The sequence below is a fragment of the Oncorhynchus kisutch genome, linkage group LG11 (assembly GCF_002021735.2).
Source record: "Oncorhynchus kisutch isolate 150728-3 linkage group LG11, Okis_V2, whole genome shotgun sequence".
NCBI classification, from domain to species: Eukaryota; Metazoa; Chordata; class Actinopteri; order Salmoniformes; family Salmonidae; genus Oncorhynchus; species Oncorhynchus kisutch.
The window spans coordinates 61,301,938-61,322,288 of NC_034184.2; the positions used below are offsets into that span (position 1 = coordinate 61,301,938).

The window sequence follows — 20,351 nt, forward strand, 5'->3', positions numbered from 1 at the left end:
GGCTGCCCCACCACCAGAGAAAGCTAGGCTGAAACACCTGCATTTTGGAGCTGCCTTACTGAAGAAAGCAAAAAAGAGCCCATGTTTGTATGCGGCTTTATTAACTACATTTTTACATTGTTTTCAAACTGATATGTGACACGTATTAATGCCAAAATGACATCCAAATCAGGCAACAACACCACAAAAATATATACAGTTTATATTTTATATATATATTTTTTATAGCTAAACAGGTGTGGCTCAGAACAGGTGTGGCACTGCCCCACCTGCCCTGAATTACGGGTTGCCACTGACCATTTATATCCTACTGTAGTGTTGAGCTCAACGACATATTGTGTTGTGTTCACACTGCCCTGCTCGAGGGTCAACTGCGAGTGATGTGCGCGATCTCCGGAGGTAGCGCTCTAGACGTGATAATTTCGCAAGTTTACTCTCTCGAGAATCAATACCTCTCGAGAACCTCTCGAAAAGAACCCTTTGCTATCGCCACTGTGAAAACGGCCTTTGTATGGCGAGGGCAGCACAAATATCCACTGGCTTACCAATATCAACGTTACAGTGGATGAAGAAAAAGAAAACGGTTGCGTTGAGACAATGCTCCCTTGTTTTTGTTTAAGTAGAGTAGCCTAGCAGCCCTAAGGTTATTGGTGGACTCTCCACAGTTTAACGTGAGCTTCACTCTCCCCACTCCTCAGAAGCCTCCACTACGCTGCTACCTCTCCCATCCCTCTCCAGCATGCTGAGTTCCAGGCAGTCACAGGCAATGGCCTCAGCCTCCCTCCACAGTGATGACAAATAGACAGGGAGGGAGATTATGAAATTTGCTTAAGTGTGTTAATAGGCTGATTGCTGCAGCCCGGGCTGAATTTGCTGGAAGTTGATTGATTAGAGGCGTAGGTTTTCTCCACGCCCAGCAGAGCTCAGGGATTTGACGGGGTGCGCGGCGCTCGCCAAGTCTGTTACAGCGGAATTGATCTTAATTAGATCTGAAAGACCTGCCACAGCAGAATAGTCACGGCGATTAAAATGAAAAACAGGAGAAATTACTGATCAAATGAATCATAATGTCGGGCTACAGCTGTAGGTCTGGTGTAATTTGCCAGTCCACTGAGTTACATCGGCCCCCGGCAGGGAGAGGCAGAGGAGGGAGAGAGGGGCTGCTACATACTGATCCGGCGGCAGCGGGAGGCTTAGGCCAGCCCATCAACTCTCTCTTATTCAATTCGCTGAGCCCGGGCCCTCGTGACCTTTGTGTGCCATCCACTGGAGCTAGCACACACACACACATGTATACACACAGATGTTGTTTGCATGTACACATACACACACACACGCGCACACACAGACATACACAGGTTTGCACCCGCAGACCTGCACATACTGTACACGGGCATGCACACAAACACACTCATCAAATGGAGATTTATTCATCGCCTGCTTCGTAAACAACAGGTGTGGACTCATAGTGAAATGCTTAGTTACGGGACCTTCTCAACAATGCAGAGAGAAAGAAAATAGAGAAATAATAGAAAAGTAAAACACATAATAACAAAAGTAATAATAGATACACATTGAATAATGATAACTTGTCTATGTACAAGGGGTACCAGTACATAGATGTGCAGGGTCACGAAGTACATACATGCATTCTTCCACATGTTATCATTCTCTTCCATTCTTGTTTTATTTGTTTCTTTTTCTGAGTTCTCATTTGTCCTTCCTCCCCGTTCCTGCTTTTCAATAGAAACAAGAATATCTCTTTGCACAAACTGTCTGGTTGGTTAGCTCTTGTTGAGCAACAACTTCCAGAGGCTCATGTACAGTATCTTGTATTTTCCAGCCTAACACTATCTTTTGTCTTGGTCTGGGCTGTCCTGTCACACACTATGTGTTGTGTGTTCACTAATAGCCCTTGACCTTGGCGCAGTGTCTAGCGGTGTCTAGCTCTGTGGTTTCAGGGCTTACAGTATGTCCTGTCTCTATCCTCCATCCTCCATCCCTTCGTCAGCTTCCTGCCGTGTGTCTGGCCTCCCCCTGCAGTCCTCTGCTTTCCTCTCCTCCGTCCCTGTCAGAGCTCCACACTGGGCCTGTCCACTCTTCTCTTTCCCGCCATCCCACAAACTCACTGGGGTAATTACACCCCAGAGCCCTGCTCTCTCCCTGCCTCCCTCTTGTCCCAGCTCTCCACAATTTACCATCAAAATCTCTTTCTCTCTCTCTCTCTTCCTCAGTGGACCCCGACATCACAGGGCCGCGGGGCCTCAGACCCACAAGTGCTGCAATTACCTGAGCCCTCTCTCTCCATATCCTTTTCTCGCTCCTTCTTCCTTCTCCCCTCTTCTCTCCCCTCCGCTCCTGACTCCCCGTCAGCAGTCCCTGGCAATCAGGCTTCATTAGAGCCCTCTCGTGAAAACCCATCGTCACCAAGGTCAGCACCTGCCAACCACAACAGGCTTTCAGGGGCCTGGCTGTCTGCACTCCCTCCCTCCCTCCCAACCTCCCTCTCTCCCTCCCTCCCTCCTCTCAGTCGGGTCTCCAGCCCATCTCAACTGCTTTTGTCTCCAGCTGAGGCTCCTTCAAACACCCGTGTCACTGTCTTCCGCTGCAGCGCACTTTTTCCTTTGTCAACCACTGTTAGAATCAGAATCCTCCAATCTGCCCCTTTCCTCTCTTTCTGGGGGGGGGTTCCCATTATATTAACATGTGTATTAAAGGGCTCTTCCACGTCGATTCATTGATTTTCCAGATCAGGTACGCGCCTGCAGCCCCTGATAATTCCACTGTGTATTATATCTAAATTAAAATGACATGCCCCTAGCATGCTTAAATGTACCCGTGATTTCCATTTTCCGGACTGACTTAAGTCTATGAAATTGTCCATTTACGTCTCAGAAATCTCATGAGAAAATCATTCTGTAGTGAACAAAAATACAGTGTTAGAAGTCATAGGCTTAAAACACACACCACTGTCATATGGTCATATCGCAATTAACTACTAATGAATTAAATACGGCAGAATTGATATCAAATTTCATAAAGCACCACATCAGATGAATTTGTTGTTTGCAAATATTACAACTTTTTATAAACGTGTGTGTAATTGTGCTGCTGGGATCTGTCGAAGGAAGAAGGCTCATGTGTAGTGCCGTCACCGCCGTCTAGTGCTAGAAGTAGGGCCCTGTGAGTAGTCGGGATCCTTTAGCTGCTCAGGTTGGGAGGGGGTGGAGGGAGGTAGTCTCATTAATGCACAGGGGATCCGGCTCTTAAGAAGGCAGAAAATTGCCTTATGTAACGACCTGCGCACCACCACCACAATTTAGAAATACAAAATGTGCACTGTTGACTGAAGCAGAAAATAAGACTGTTGCCCATCAACAGACAGCGCCACATTTTCCATATGAATAATTATACTGCATAAGGGGGAGCCAGATGAGGGAAACAGCCTGGCCATGACAGCACTGCTACTTTTATTTACTTCAAATGAGAGGGATTAGGGCCAAGGAAAAATTCAGACTCAGGCCAAAGAAATTTGGGATAAGTCCCAAAAATATGCATATTCATGTTTACTATATTTTCTCAAAAACAATTATACTTGAAATCAGGAGAGAATAAGCAGGAAATTCGGAATCCTACTATTTATGGAAAACCTGTGAATGTATTTTAAGTTCCCGGGAATTTTGCAATTACTGCCATTCTTGAATTAGGGATGTAACAAGCAGGCAGTGGAGTTAAATAATTACGTAGTTATTTTGGGGTATCTGTACTTTAGTTTACTATTCATATTTGTGACAACTTTTACTTTTACATTCCTAAAGAAAAGAATGCACTTTTTACCTCATACATTTTCCCTGGCACCCAAAAGTACTTGTTACATTTTGAATGCTCAGCAGAACAGGAAAATGGTCACATTCGTACACATAAAGAGAACATCCATGGTCATCCCTACTGCCTCTGATCTGGCCGAGTCACTAAACATACTCTATATATACAAAAGTATGTGGAAACCCTTTCAAAGGAGGGAATTCTGCATTACACAGTTGAAGTTAGAAGTTTAAATACACCTTTAGCCAAATACATTCAAACTCAGTTTTTCGCAATTCCTGAACTTTAAGTAAGTAAAAATTCCCTGTCTTAGGTCAGTTAGGATCACCACTTTATTTTAAGAATGTGAAATGTCAGAATAATAGTAGAGATAATTATTTATTTCAGCTTTTATTTATTTCATTACACTCCCAGTGGGTCAGAAGTTTACATACACTCAATTAGTATTTGGTAGCATTGCCTTTAAATTGTTTAACTTGGGTCAAACGTGTTGGGGAGCCTTCCACAAGCTTCCCACAATAAGTTGGGGGAATTCTGGCCCATTCCTCCTGACAGAGCTGGTGTAACTGAGTCAGGTTCTTGGGCTCCTTGCTCGCACACGCTTTTTCAGTTCTGCCCACACATTTGCTATAGGATTGAGGTCAGGGCTTTGTGATGGCCACTCCAATACCTTGACTTTGTTGTTCTTAAGCCATTTTGCCCAAACTTTGGAAGTATGCTTGGTGTCATTGTCCATTTGGTAGATCCATTTGCGACCAAGCTTTAACTTCCTGACTGATGTCTTAAGATGTTACTTCAATATATCCACATCAATTTCTATCCTCATGATCACATCTATTTTGTGAAGTGCACCAGTCCCTCCTGCAGCAAAGCACCCCCACAACATGATGCTGACACCCCTGTGCTTCACGGTTGGGATGCTGTTCTTCGGCTTGCAAGCCTCCCCCTTTATCCTCCAAACATAACGATGGTCATTATGGCCAAACAGTTCTATTTTTGTTTCATCAGACCAGAGTACATTTCTCCAAAAAGTATGATCTTTGTCCCCATGTGCAGTTGCAAACCGTAGTCTTTTTTATGGAGGTTTTGGAGCAGTGGCTTCTTCCTTGCTGAGCGGCCTTTCAGGTTATGTCGATATAGGACTTGTTTTACTGTGGATATAGATACTTTTGTACCTGTTTCCTCCAGCATCTTCACAAGGTCCTTTGCTGTTGTTCTGGGATTGATTGGCACTTTTCGCACCAAAATACGTTAATCTCTAGGAGACAGAAGGCGTCTCCATCCGGAGCAGTATAACAGCTGCGTGGTCCCATGGTGTTTATACTTGCATACTATTGTTTGTACAGATGAACGTGGTACCTTCAGGTGTTTGTAAATTGCTCCCAATGATAAACCACACTTGTGGAGGTCTACAATTCTTGTCTGAGGTCTTGGCTGATTTATTTTGATTGTCCCATGATGTCAAGCAAAGAGGCACTGAGTTTGAAGGTAGGCCTTGAAATACATCCACAGGTACACCTCCAATTGACTCAAATAATATATATATATATATATATATATATATATATATACTACATGTATGGGGACATGTGTATAAAATCGAGCACACCGACATGCAATCTCCATAGACAAACATTGGCAGTAGAATGGCCTGTACTGAAGAGCTCAGTGACTTTCAACGTGGCACTATCATAAGATGACACCTTCCCAACAAGTCAGTTTCTGCCCTGCTAGAGCTGCCCCGGTCAACTGTAATGCTGTTATTGTGAAGTGGAAAAGTCTAGGAGCAACAACAGCTCAGCCGTGAAGTGGTAGGCCACACAAGCTCACAGAATGGGACTGCGGAGTGCTGAAGCCCGTAGCGAGTAGAAATTGTCTGTCCTCGGTTGCAAAACTCACTACTGAGTTCCAAACTCCCCGTGGAAGCACTTCAGCACAATAACTGTCCGTCAGAAAATATTGCTGTCTGGTTCAAAATTAGGAATTTGAAATGATTTATACTTTTACTTTTGATACTTAAGTATATTTGAGCAATTATATTTACTTTTAGACTTTTACTCAAGTGGTATTTTACTGGGTGACTTTCACTTTTAATTTTACTCAAATATGACAATTAGGGACTTTTTCCACCACTGCGAGCAGGTTTTCTTTACACAGCACTCTGTTACTATGTACAGCGACATGCTCACCTATTTGCTACTTCCCATCTGTGTTTTGGTGCTTGTTCCTTTTCGCCAGCCAGCCTTCCTTTCCCACTGAGTAGAGAGTAGAGGAGTAGAGTAGAGGAGGCTGAAGAGAGGAGGCTACCAGCCCAGAGCAGACGGCCAGTAGACAGACTTGGTGCCCAGATCAGCCCACGCTCACATTGGGTGCAACACACAGTTGAGCCTTGGAGATGGGGAGCTGAGCCAAGGCTCACTTAACAGTGGATACAGAATAGGGTTTCTTTAATTATGAGGGTAAGCCGTGACATTGAGTCCCCCCCCCCCCCTCCAGTGGGCTCCCAGACACAGGCTACGTTCTAAGTGCTCTGCTCCACTGAGGAGGCCAATCCTCCCGCAGGGCGCGATTCTGCCGCCTGTAATTTCTGATGCCCATTAGTGACCGCAAACAGAGCATCGGGCTCACACAAGGAAAACAGCCGCATCGCACAGCAGCAGCATCGCAAAGAGCCTCCTATTTTAATTGAATGTTATTACATTATGGCATCATGCTAAGACCAAGTCAAAAGTCAGAGCTAAATAAGACCAGAAAATGTTTTATTTGCATGTTATGTTGGAATTAGGTGATCTAATTCAGGCTTAATGGGGGCACTCAATAGCTGTACTCTAAACTGCTGATACACCATTGGAATACAGGAAAGGGAAGCTCCATCATGGATTTGTCCAGGTGGGTGATCTTCTGCTTAGTTTTTCCTCAAGCAATTTTTGAGATCTGTGTTGAAACGATCTTATGGCCGATCAGCAAATGCTCAAATACGTTTACGGAACATCTGATCGTTTTCTTGCCTTGGTACCTGACTTGCATATCTTTGACCACCTTTTGCGAAACTTTCAATCCAAATGTCATCGGTGAATTCAACATTCACCGTTAAGGGTTCTGTTCACAGAATACAACGTATTGTTTTCATCAGAAGAGAAATGTGTGCAATTGTGTTCACTGTTTCCAGCCGTCAGTAAATACTAGTGCACAACATTATAAATCACCCCATCAGTGTCATAGCATGCAAATACAATATATGGAAGGATCTAGGCCATGCAGACCGTCTAATTGTTCAGATTTTTTTTTACAATATTGCAGACAAGCAGAGAAGGAAGTTGGGTGGGTTCGTTTTTCTTCGACACTGTGGCCTTCCATTATAGAGCTTTGCATTGGAGTGGATTGAGGCCTATACATTCATATCAGTTGTGTTCCTCCATTGTATTCACCTTTCCGTCTTTCTATTGTGGATAGTGTGACAGAATACAGGGAATTGGATTGTGATGATACTGATGAATGAATCCTGCACACAATGTACTTATGTTTTGCAACAAAAAAAATGCAATCAGGGATAATATTTGATTTGATGTGTATGAAATTGTTTGGTGAAATATTCATAAAAGGAGAGTAATTGCCCATAATTCTGCAACCTTTGGATAGTTGTACTTTACTAACAGCAAAGACAATGTATTCAGCTACTGGGATTTAAAATACTAACTTTCTGTTTTGTCTGCTTGGACTCAAGACTTATTTTTGCAGGCAGTCGTGTTCTTTTGATGAGTCTATTTGCAATTTTGACGGTGTATTATGGTCTTGATGAATGTATTCATGTTTTGAGAAGGCAACTTACTGTTTTGCAAAAAGCCACAGAGTTCTGTGTCTTGCCGACTCTGTTTTGAAAATCAACAACATTGTTCCAAACAAAATGCTTGTACGCGTTTGAGAAAAACTGAAACGTGTGTGTGTGAGAGTGTGCGTGTGTGTGTGTGTGTGTGTGTGTGTGTGTGTGTGTGTGTGTGTGTGTGTGTATGTGTGAGAGTGTGCGTGTGTCTGTCTCCGTGTGTGTGTGTGTGAGAGTGCGTGTGTGTGTGTGTGTGTGTGTGTGTGTGTGTGTGTGTGTGTGTGTGTGTGTGTGTGTGTGTGTGTGTGTGTGTGTGTGTGTGTGTGTGTGTATGTGTGAGAGTGTGCGTGTGTCTGTCTCCGTGTGTGTGTGTGTGAGAGTGTGCGTGTGTGTGTGTGTGTGTGTGTGTGTGTGTGTGTGTGTGTGTGTGTGTGTGTGTGTGTGTGTGTGTGTGTGAGCGGTGGGGTTTATTGATCTGGGGTGACCACGTCTCGGCCATGGAGCGCCTCTCTTGTGATTAATCTCTGGACTCAGAGTCGACCAATGACACGTGACAGGCCTCCCCCTCAATCTCCCTCATTTCTCTTCATTATAGGCTGTGTTGTTGGACACCACAGAGAGGGAGTAATCATTTACCTTTATTGTGTTTATAAAGCCGGATCATGGATGACCCTTTCTATATTGAATTGAGGACATGGAAAGATCACCGGTCATTGATTAGGAGGATATTAAAGTCATTCAAATGCTATATTTATATGTCAAACAACAGCAACGTGAAAAGAGATGGCATTTCTACGCCAAATGAAAAATAATGGAGGTTACCGTGATCATGTCATAAAAAATTGCCAAAGTTAAGCAAATACATTTTGTTTAATCTTGTTAGGTGATTGCTGTTCCTTAACTCTTTGGACAGAAATGGTTGAATGCACGCCCAACATAATTTCATTTCTCTCCAGGGGTTGTTTTCCGGACAGTAAAGCCTGGTTGCAGACTAAAAAGCACTTCCTAATATGAAGAGTCTCCATTGAGAATGGTTTTAAGTCTAAGACTGCTTAGTCTGTGTCCGAAAAACCCGCCCCTAGTGATTTACCATGTGAATATCTGTTTTTGTTATTCAGTGCATTTTTGACCGGATGTTTCATTTTTCACTTACTTTTGTGGTAAACTGAGAAGTAGCACAGACCAGGAACGCAATGCCTCCACTTCACACTCTCAGCCAGAGTAATACTCTCTCTGCCCTTTCACATCTGCAGCAGGAGAGGAAAGGTGGCTTTAAACAACAACAACAAAAACTCATGTTTCTCAACTTTACAACCATTACGGAAATTTCAGCGAATTTCCACGAATAGTACTTCATCACATAGCCAGTGGCCGTAAATGTAACACACCTGGAAAGAAATACTAATATTATGGACCATTCCTCAAGCGGTGGGAGGAACTAGAATGAAAGGGATGTTATATGGTACATGTTGTAGCCACACAGTCTGTGGCCCCTCTCAACAGAGGAAATTGAACATTATAGTCCCCGTTGTGAACTCTCAAGCCCCACAATTATCAACACGTGGGCGAGAACAGGTTTTACTTAATGATTCAAGCCGTTGCTCATTTCACACGAGGCTAGCGAGAGAGGAGATTGGCGGCTACTCTCCTGCACTCAATCATCCCTTTATAGTTAGCCCCAACCTTTTCACGACTCTGCTATTCCTTCATTTGCATTCTGCCTCATTCAGTTCATTAAATATGGACATTCTCCCCGCCAACTAAGGATGTCTATTACCTGGAGTTAATACATCTTATTTGATCAGCCCAACCACCCTCTGTTAACTAGTTGTCGGACTGCTGGGATAGGATGACATCACTCCGTTAGCAAGCACCACTCCCCACTCCCACCCGTCTCTGGTCCACTGCCAGTAGAATGGTCCGTATGGCTACTGTTGTCTTGTGGTGTTGTATTGTCATGGCGTTTACTGTCCCTGGCGTTCTGTACGCCTTTCTAGCTTTCTCTTCCCTCATCGTCAATGTTCAATGTCCTTTCCAATGTTGATTTGTGACAATGGCCCATAAGTAGAGTGGTAACAGAGGCCCATCGGTGGCCCAGAAGGAGCTCTGAGGACCTAGAGTGAAGGAGCAGTGTGTGAGCCTCAGTCACCCCAGCCAACCCAGGGACTAGAGGTGTTTGGGAGGGCCTAATGGCATTTTGATGTACATGAGCCTAGTGGCGGATGCGAGGGGAAGGAGGTTGGGGCAAGGAGGGGAGCTGTTTGGGGAAGATAGGCCCAGCAGAGGACTGGCAGACAGAGAGCGTGCTTTCTCATGTCACAGCTGATTACATTCACTCAGGAGTGGGGAAAGAAGAGAGGGATGGAGGGATGTGCGAGGTGGGGCTGGGAAAAATGGAGCGAGGGATGGGAAACTTCTTTGTTTTTCCTCCTGAGATAGACGCCCGTTCCTCTCATCCAGAAGCGATAACGCTATTGATTGTTCATTTTCCCTGTTTGGTTCACTTTGCCATACTTTTGTCTGAGTGATGACGAGTATGACCGAAGGGCTTAAGATGGATGTGCTACTTTGACAGATGGACTATGTGTATCTGGCTGCATTCAATAGCATTCCTTTGCCAGGCTTCCTTCTAGTGCTATCAACCCCATTATTACATGAGGACCCTCTCAGACAAGCTGAAGTACATTATTTTCAATACTGGTCAGATATACTGTGCTCTCATGTACAGGTTTGTTTGTCCATTACATATGCTGAGTATGCAATTCCACTATTTTCATCCTACCGTAATTGTCCACTCTTAGGTGGTTTGGTCCCGTTTGGTCCAGCTAAATGCTCTCTGATAATTACCTTATAAGGAGCTGGGAGAACTGAGGACTATAATGGATGTTGTTCCAAGCTCGTTGGTAATGCTAGAACACTCTGTTCTCCTTTTCCAATACATATCGCTGCAAAACAAACAGATAATTATGTTTTGCAAAATTATTGTGAGATGCTTCCTTTTTGTTGTCTGGCCCCGGTTGATACCCATTACCTCTGCTGCGTTCTGTCCCGTTGTGTCCCCCGGGGGGGGGGGGGGGGGGGGGGGGAGTTATTAACTTAAAAACAGGCACATAAGAAGAGCCAGCCCAGAATAAACTCCAGTTAGTTTGTGTCTGACACTTTAGTTTCCAAAGGGGGTTTCTCCACGCTCACAGAGAGCCTATTTTCTCTCCTATTCCAGAGATTACACGGGTTACTGCCCCCGGGTGACCCTCATGGTCAAATGGCAACAGCACAGGCAACAACAGTGAGCATAATAGAGCATAATAGTAATAGTCCTCAACTTTTGCCCATGGCGAAAAACATGGTTTTTTTAACAACGTGACTGTTTCATCAAAGAATGACCTACCTCGAATCGAGGACCTTGTTTTCTCTATACTGACCCCTACTCCATGTACTGTACAGTACGTATACCGTTAATATGATGAATAAGGCTTATAGAGACTGATGGTAAGTAGTAGCGACTGGAAACATCTGTGGCTGGTGGTCCACTGAGGATAACCTGCTGTGTGTCTCAAACTGGTGTTTGGTCCTACAGTGAACCTGACTTTACATTACACAGCATCAGAAGACGCAGTACTCCCTGGTGACTCCAGAATATGTATTTATGCAATTATTTAATGTCATTATCAGGCTCCTGGGGCTCCTGTTATTGGCCCGATACAGCCACGGTGAGCGACTAGTGAGATCCATAACACTCCATAACCACACGATTCACCAACCTATTGACGGGAGAATGAAAAGTCTGGAACACAATGGTTTACATGGTGGCCCTGCAAACGGGAAGATCACTATTTATCTCCTGCAACACACGCAATCAACACAAATGCTGGGCCAGGTCTGTCATTTTCTGCCTCCTGTTGTGCTGTTGAGAGGAAGCACTGTGGCGGAAAATCACCTGTTTAGGTGTCAAACACCGCTATCCCCACTCCTTATGCCTGGCTCTCCCTCAAACCGCTAGCCATATTACCCAATACAAGATCCTAGGCTACAGCCCAGTTGGCGCTCTCGTTTTACCTGGATTTACGAGAATAACAGCCTCTGAATAGCAGAGGGATATCAAACACAATAATACTACCACAAACAGTTGTTCAGCTGCCCACTTATACACTGTAGCTACACAGGACATAGCACCATAGTTTCAAAGCACAAGAGTATCACACACACACACACACCGGGTGGGAAATTTACTCACACACACACAACACACACTGACAACGACACAGCTCGGGGGCCCTGGGTCTAAACCTCAGCCTGTGCAACTGGGTTCTGGACTTCCTGACGGGCTGACCCCAGGTGGTGAAAGTAGGAAACAACACTGATCCTCAACACTGGGGCCCCACAAGGGTGCGTGCTCAGCCCTACTCCCTGTTCATCCATGACTGCATGGCCACGCACGTCTCCAACTTAATGATCAAGTTTGCAGACGAATACAGCAGTGGTAGGACTGGTTACCAAAAACGACGAGACAGCCTACAGGGAGGAGGTGAGGGCCCTGACGGAGTGGTGCCAGGAAAATATCCTCTCCCTCAACATCAGCAAAATGAAGGAGCTGATCATGGATTACAGGAGACAGCACAGGGAGCACGACCCCATCCACATCGACGAGGCTGCAGTGGAGAGGGTGAAAAGCTTAAAGTTCCTCAGCGTGCACATCACTGATTATCTGAAATGGTACATCCACGCAGACAGTGTGTTGAAAAAAGCCAAATAGTGCCTCTTCAACCTCAGGAGGCTGAAGAAATTTCCCTTGGCCCCTAAGACCGTCACAAACTTCTACAAATGCAACATTGAGAGCATCCTGTCGGGCTGTATCACCACCTGGTACGGCAACTGCCCCGTCCACAGCCGCAGGGCTCCCCAGAGGGTGGTGTGGTCAGCCCAACACATCAACGGGGGCACACTGCCTGCCCTCCATGACATCTACAGCATCCAGTATCACAGGAAGGCCAAGAAATTCCTCAAGAACCTCAGCCACCTGAGCCAAGGCCAGTTCACCCGCTACCATGTAGAAGGCGGAGACAGTACAGGTGCATCCAAGCTGGGACCAAGATACTTTTAAATTTTTTATTTTTTACCTTTATTTAACTAGGCAAGTCAGTTAAGAACAAATTCTTATTTTCAATGACGGCCTAGGAACAGTGGGTTAACTGCCTGTTCAGGGGCAGAACGACAGATTTTGTACCTTGTCAGCTCGGGGATTTGAACTTGCAACCTTTCGGTTACTAGTCCAATGCTCTAACCACTAGGCTACCCTGCCGCCCTGCGACTGAAAAACAGCTTCCATCACCTACACTCAGTACCCTGCCCTGAACCTTAGTTACTGTTCTAGCCGGCTACCACCTGGTACCCTGCCCTGAACCTTAGTTACTGTTCTAGCTGGCTACCACCTGGTACCCTGCACTGAACCTTAGTTACTGTTCTAGCCGGCTACCACCTGGTACCCTGCCCTGAACCTTAGTTACTGTTCTAGCCGGCTACCACCTGGTACCCTGCCCTGAACCTTAGTCACTGTTCTAGCCGGCTACCACCTGGTACCCTGCCCTGAACCTTAGTTACTGTTCTAGCCGGCTACCACCTGGTACCCTGCCCTGAACCTTAGTTACTGTTCTAGCCGGCTACCACCTGGTACCCTGCCCTGAACCTTAGTTACTGTTCTAGCCGGCTACCACCTGGTACCCTGCCCTGAACCTTAGTTACTGTTCTACCCGGCTACCACCTGGTACCCTGCCCTGAACCTTAGTCACTGTTCTAGCCGGCTACCACCTGGTACCCTGCCCTGAACCTTAGTTACTGTTCTACCCGGCTACCACCTGGTACCCTGCCCTGAACCTTAGTTACTGTTCTAGCCGGCTACCACCTGGTACCCTGCCCTGAACCTTAGTTACTGTTCTAGCCGGCTACCACCTGGTACCCTGCCCTGAACCTTAGTTACTGTTCTAGCCGGCTACCACCTGGTACCCTGCCCTGAACCTTAGTTACTGTTCTAGCCGGCTACCACCTGGTACCCTGCCCTGAACCTTAGTCACTGTTCTAGCCGGCTACCACCTGGTACTCTACCTTGCACCTCAGAGACTGCTGCCCTGCCCACATAGTCATTGAACACTGGTCACTTTAATAATGTTTACATACTCTTTTACACACGTTATATGGATACACTGCATTCAAGTCAAGGCTCATCCTATATAACTACTTCTGTACACACTTTTTCTATTTGTATACTGTCCATACTGTCTGTACACACCATCATATTATATTCCGGATTCTGACATTGTTGGTTCTAATATTTCTATATTTGTTCATTCCTTTCTTTTTCTTTTTTGGGGGTGATTTGCGTGTATTGTTTTGTATTGTTAAGTTTTACTGCACTGCTGGAGCTAGGATCATAAGCATTTTGCTGCACCCGCGACAATATCTGCAAAATATGTGTACGTGACCAATACATTATTGATTCCATTTGATTTTGATTGGACGCCAACTACATCAGGAAGTCAAGTGACTCTGTCAGAGCTGATACCGTTGTCTGTTTACTGATCTAGACCTCTCCGCCTCCACATGAAGCCTGGCTCTGCTCTGCTCTGCTGTTGTGTAGACACCCCTCTCTACATCCTCCTCCTCTCCACTGTGGCTCTATCAGCCTAGCACATCACCCCATGGGATTACCAAATACACATCATCAACCCAGTTACATGAGGAAATCCTCTTTATCAGACCAGCATAACCAAAACGCCTAAGGGCCTGATATTTAAACGATAACATAACCAAATCCTCTCTGTCTCACCTGGGCTTGGCCATTGTATCACCTCTCACTTCCCCCCCTCAGCAGAGGAGAGAGAGCGGCTCCACTCAGAAATGGAGGGAGGATTACCTCTTAATGCAATCCCTGGCTGACTAACTGATATCACCAGGCGACCCTTTCCCACCACTTTCTCACTGATACATGTAGTCATTTGAAGATTTGGCCCAGATAAGCCCCTCCCAAAAATCCTTCTCTGCTCCTCCAGCAGGAAGCAGGATATAGGGTTCTGGCTGACTCTCTCCATTCCCCCACTACATATATGGAAATCAGCCATGGGATTCCCTATGGGCCCTGGTCAAAAGAAGTGCACTAGGGGGGGGGGGGGGTCACACTCTCCTGGAGCTGTTTTAGTTTGTCTGATATTATGAAAATATGACAAAAATACAGGTCATTGTGTGAACTTGCATGTTGTCTTCCTTGCATTGCGAGGAAGACAACCCTTATATCTACTGTATATCTCACTCTCACTATTACTATTCACCTAATACCTTTTTTTGCACTATTGGTTAGAGCCTGTAAGTAAGCATTTCACTGTAAAACCTGTTGTATTCGGCGCACGTTACAAATCAACTTTTATTTTATTTGACAATGTCATGCTAAAAAGGCTAAGTGACACTGCATACTTTATCATAAAAAAAAATGAGTCTAGACACACTATCAGTTTGTCTAGGTACCAATCTCACTCCAAAGACGTTTTGGCATGAAGGCATCTTGCCACTCCATGGGGTAGCCAGGTTATTTTGATCCTGTTTATCTTGAACTCCCGCTGATTCCATGAGATCTAAAAATCAACAAACTATTGCTATCTCCATTGACATGAGCTTCAATATGATCAAAAATGAATGAGATAAGTTTAGAAGGTTAGAAGTCGGTTAGATATCATCGCAAAAATGGAGATCCAAAATGACACGAGTCCTTCAGGGCATCCATTTCACTGTAGAGTGACATGTTTTCAAAACGATTACTGAATGTCAAGTAATGAAATATATGCTTCCTCCTCTGTTTTGTTCCTCTGGCCTTTTTACTACCCTCCGTAGAGGAAATTAATTGTAAATTATGAGCCTCTGATTGGAACAAGATCATGGAAGAACAAATCAAATTGTCAAAAGTTATAACCCTCCAAAGACATATGGAAATGATGTGCAAATGTTTTATCGTGTGGAGATGATGACAGATGTCAAGTAGCCAATGACGAGGAAAAGCTTGAATGAACTCTCCGATGTGCTGTAAAAGGTAAATAACTAAAGTGGAAAGACATTTCTTCTTAACGTTTCCTACTGAGGTTGCTCAGAAGGACAAACGGGGCATGGGCACATAAGAAAGAAAATGCCTGTGATTATCTGGAGAGAAAGGAGAAAAAAAACGGATGACTTTCAGACTAGGGGACGCAATATCAATCATGGCCAATTTGAGGCCACCAACGTGAAATATGATTCCATAAGACAAATGCAGTGTCATTCTTAATGTGCTTAACCTTTACTGTCAATGAAAAAGTATTGATCGGTTCTGTGGCCTTTTTTTTCTCTCCGTCATTTCATTTCAGAAAGCGTAATAACACATGGTGATGAGGAACAATAAAAGATGAATGGCAACTGAACGGTCTCAGTTTAACAAAGATCAAATCCCCGGAGAGCGATTGTGTGGACAGAAAAATGAGTGGAATTTGTGCCTTTGCTGGAGTAGATTTTGATATTGTCCAGAACTATCGGAATGATAATATATTTCCATGACTCTCTAAGTTATCTATCTACGTATCAATGATGTTTTCGCATGACTGTAACATTGTCTACTCGGCGTGATATATAAAGGCTATATATGAATTTGAGTGATTACATTTCTCCCGCCCCCACATCCCTCAGCTGTTTACTAAAAAGTGGTGTGGTGATGGCTTTGTTTTTGTTTGAATTCCAGATTGCCCCTTTAAGGTGCTTTAGTCTGTTCAATATTTTCTCCAACCATCTTTGAATATGTATTAGCCCTCTGCATAACATTATTGCCAACCAGGAATAGTTATTCACAGCCTAAACAGTACTTCTATTATTTCTCTATTATCTTGAGTCATTGGATGATCTCCTCTGCCGGCCTGCTATTTTTTCCCCCCTTACTCAACCTAATAAGGCTCTGCTCTGCTGCACTACAACCAAATCAGCAGTGCATTTTCACCCTCTAATAAGTGGTTAGCTTGATTTATCTGGGTGATCTCATGCTCCTACGAGGCTGGAGCTCCACAGGCTCTGCCCACACGGGAGACGTCCTTTACAATCACTTGGCCTGTCCACCAGTTCCAGATGAGTCCATTACAGCCAGGGTAAACGCGGTCATTTTTTTAAACCCTGGAAAGGAGCAGTGTGGTGGCGCGGTATGGTGGCAGGTTGATTCAGAGTGGGAGCGTGTTGAGGTGGTTGAAGATACAATGATGCATAGCTACCAGGGCTCCTTCTGTCGTTAAACCGTCATGGTCTGGTGCTGTCCGGCCTCTGCAGAGATGCTGCAGGGCCCTGGGGGAGCCCCGAGGGCCACAGGAAGCCCTTAGACTGGTAAAATGGGCACTTATTCACCGGCCCACCCCCTGTCCCTACCCTCCCGGGCCCCACCCTGTCCCTGCCCTCCCGGACCCCCCCTGTCCCTACCCTCCCGGACCCCGCCCTGTCCCTACCCTCCCGGACCCCACCCTGTCCCTGCCCTCCCGGACCCCACCCTGTCCCTGCCCTCCTGGACCCCACCCTGTCCCTGCCCTCCCGGACCCCGCCCTGTCCCTACCCTCCCGGACCCCACCCTGTCCCTGCCCTCCCGGACCCCACCCTGTCCCTGCCCTCCCGGACCCCACCCTGTCCCTGCCCTCCTGGACCCCACCCTGTCCCTGCCCTCCCGGACCCCGCCCTGTCCCTACCCTCCCGGACCCCACCCTGTCCCTGCCCTCCCGGACCCCACCCTGTCCCTGCCCTTCTGGACCCCACCCTGTCCTCCCGGACCCCACCCTGTCCCTACCCCCCCGGACCCCACCCTGTCCCTGCCCTCCCGGACCCCACCCTGTCCCTGCCCTCCTGGACCCCACCCTGTCCCTGCCCTCCTGGACCCCACCCTGTCCTCCCGGACCCCACCCTGTCCCTGCCCTCCCGGACCCCACCCTGTCCCTGCCCTCCTGGACCCCACCCTGTCCCTGCCCTCCTGGACCCCACCCTGTCCCTGCCCTCCTGGACCCCACCCTGTCCCTGCCCTCCTGGACCCCACCCTGTCCCTGCCCTCCTGGACCCCACCCTGTCCCTGCCCTTCTGGACCCCACCCTGTCCTCCCGGACCCCACCCTGTCCCTGCCCTCCCGGACCCCACCCTGTCCCTGCCCTCCTGGACCCCACCCTGTCCCTGCCCTCCCGGACCCCACCCTGTCCCTGCCCTCCCGGACCCCACCCTGTACCTGCCCTCCTGGACCCCACCCTGTCCCTGCCCTCCCGGACCCCACCCTGTCCCTGCCCTCCTGGACCCCACCCTGTCCCTGCCCTCCCGGACCCCACCCTGTCCCTGCCCTCCTGGACCCCACCCTGTCCCTGCTCTCCCGGACCCCACCCTGTCCCTGCCCTCCTGGACCCCACCCTGTCCCTGCCCTCCTGGACCCCACCCTGTCCCTGCCCTCCTGGACCCCACCCTGTCCCTGCCCTCCTGGACCCCACCCTGTCCCTGCCCTCCTGGACCCCACCCTGTCCCTGCCCTTCTGGACCCCACCCTGTCCTCCCGGACCCCACCCTGTCCCTGCCCTCCCGGACCCCACCCTGTCCCTGCCCTCCTGGACCCCACCCTGTCCCTGCCCTCCCGGACCCCACCCTGTCCCTGCCCTCCCGGACCCCACCCTGTACCTGCCCTCCTGGACCCCACCCTGTCCCTGCCCTCCCGGACCCCACCCTGTCCCTGCCCTCCTGGACCCCACCCTGTCCCTGCCCTCCCGGACCCCACCCTGTCCCTGCCCTCCTGGACCCCACCCTGTCCCTGCCCTCCCGGACCCCACCCTGTCCCTGCCCTCCTGGACCCCACCCTGTCCCTGTCCTCCCGGACCCCGCCCTGTCCCTGCCCTCCTGGACCCCACCCTGTCCCTGTCCTCCCAGACCCCACCCTGTCCCTGCCCTCCTGGACCCCACCCTGTCCCTGCCCTCCTGGACCCCACCCTGTCCTCCCGGACCCCACCCTGTCCCTGCCCTCCCGGACCCCACCCTGTCCCTGCCCTCCTGGAACCCACCCCGGCTCTCTTCTGGGCACACACTTCTAAGGGCTGGATGATGGACTTCTGGTCATATACCTCACAGTACTACTTTATTAACAAAGCATCAGCACTATATTCTGTCAAGCTACTTCACTTTCCTCATCCTCCACTGTCTCCCATGTTTGTTTACTTACAGTAACACTTGGAGAACACTGATCACTGGTTCTAATTTATAACCAAACGGTAACCGTCATTAACGGTATGATTCTGTCCCTGCAGTTGAACCCTCTGGCCAGCCAGGCTGCGGTGGCGGCAGCAGCAGCAGCTATGGGCTCTATGGCCGGATCCCAGGTCTTTGGCAACACCCTCTCCAACCTGCAAGCTGGAGTCACGGGGCAACTGGTCACTAATGCACAAGGACAGGTTAGTGATCTTTACCAGTCGTAATATCAAAAGAGGTATCCTAGAGGTTTCACAGTGTTCATTAGACCTGACTAGAACTACTTGTAAATGAAATGCGAAAGTTATAGTGGGGGAAGATCACATCACATAATGATGGTTTCAATGTATTTTCCATGTTCTTCAGTCAATGTTACACTGTACCAGTCTTAGAAAACATTTTCCACTAACTAAATACACACAATTCCAAAGACTGGATCTCAATATGGTCTCAATATTTCATTTTCATATGTAGTAATCTTGTTTGGGGGTTTCTTTCTTTCTTTCTTAGCTGTGTGTTATGTGGCGTTGCTCCGCGGCAGCCATCCTGTCATATGTTAAGCTTTTTGGGAATAAACAAAGCCCTTCCTCCTCTTATCCGCATGCACCCGTCGCAGTAAAACGCTGACCTTGTCATATTTACAGGGTGGCTGCAGAATTGTTCCATCAGTAGCCAGAGGCTTGAACGATGACGCTTGTCAGAGTGGGGCCCTATCTAATGAATCATCTTATCGCAGGTGCACACGGCGCATATTAAAGGAAGATCGCGTGGACAATGTGCCCTTTCACGCCAGCCAGTTATTTACCTTAACTCCTATTTCATCCCTCGCTCTCCGCCCTCCTCCCGCTATCCTGTTTATCACTCAATTAAAACCACGGCCCGGCGAATACCTTTTGTGGTTTTATGATAAGACGGACCTAATTCCATGCTTGTTTGTGTAGGAAGTCTGTAAGGAGTAAGAATTGCTGTACAGGGAAGATTTTGTCAACATGCTCATGACAGAGCAATGCACATACAGTTGAGGTCGGAAGTTTACATACACTTAGGTTGGAGTCATTAAAATTCGGTTTTCAACCACTCCACAAATTTCTTGTTAACAAACTATAGTTTCGACAAGTCGGTTAGGACATCTACTGTGTGCATGACACAAGTAGGTTTACAGACAGATTATTTCACTTATAATTCACTGTATCACAATTCCAGTAGGTCAGAGGTTTACATACACTAAGTTGACTGTGCCTTTAAACAGCTAGGAAAATTCCAGATAATTATGTCATGGCTTTAGAAGCTTCTGATAGGCTAATTGACATCATTTGAGTCAATTGGAGGTGTACCTGTGGATGTATTTCAAGGCCTACTTTCAAACTCAGTGCTTCTTTGCTTGACATCTTGGGAAAATCTAAAGAAATCAGAAAATACCTCAGAAAAAAAGTTGTAGACCTCCACAAGTCTGGTTC

General features: G+C 47.2%; 1 protein-coding gene across 1 annotated transcript in view; it reads left to right on the plus strand.

Annotated features, from left to right (window-relative positions):
- The window catches only part of LOC109900187 (POU domain, class 6, transcription factor 2), a 92,051-nt gene that overhangs the window by 49,322 nt on the left and 22,378 nt on the right, over positions 1-20,351 (plus strand). The window contains exon 5 of the mRNA XM_020495893.2: positions 18,954-19,097. Coding sequence (XP_020351482.1) covers positions 18,954-19,097 — 144 coding nt within the window. The remainder of the gene's footprint in view (positions 1-18,953; positions 19,098-20,351) is intronic.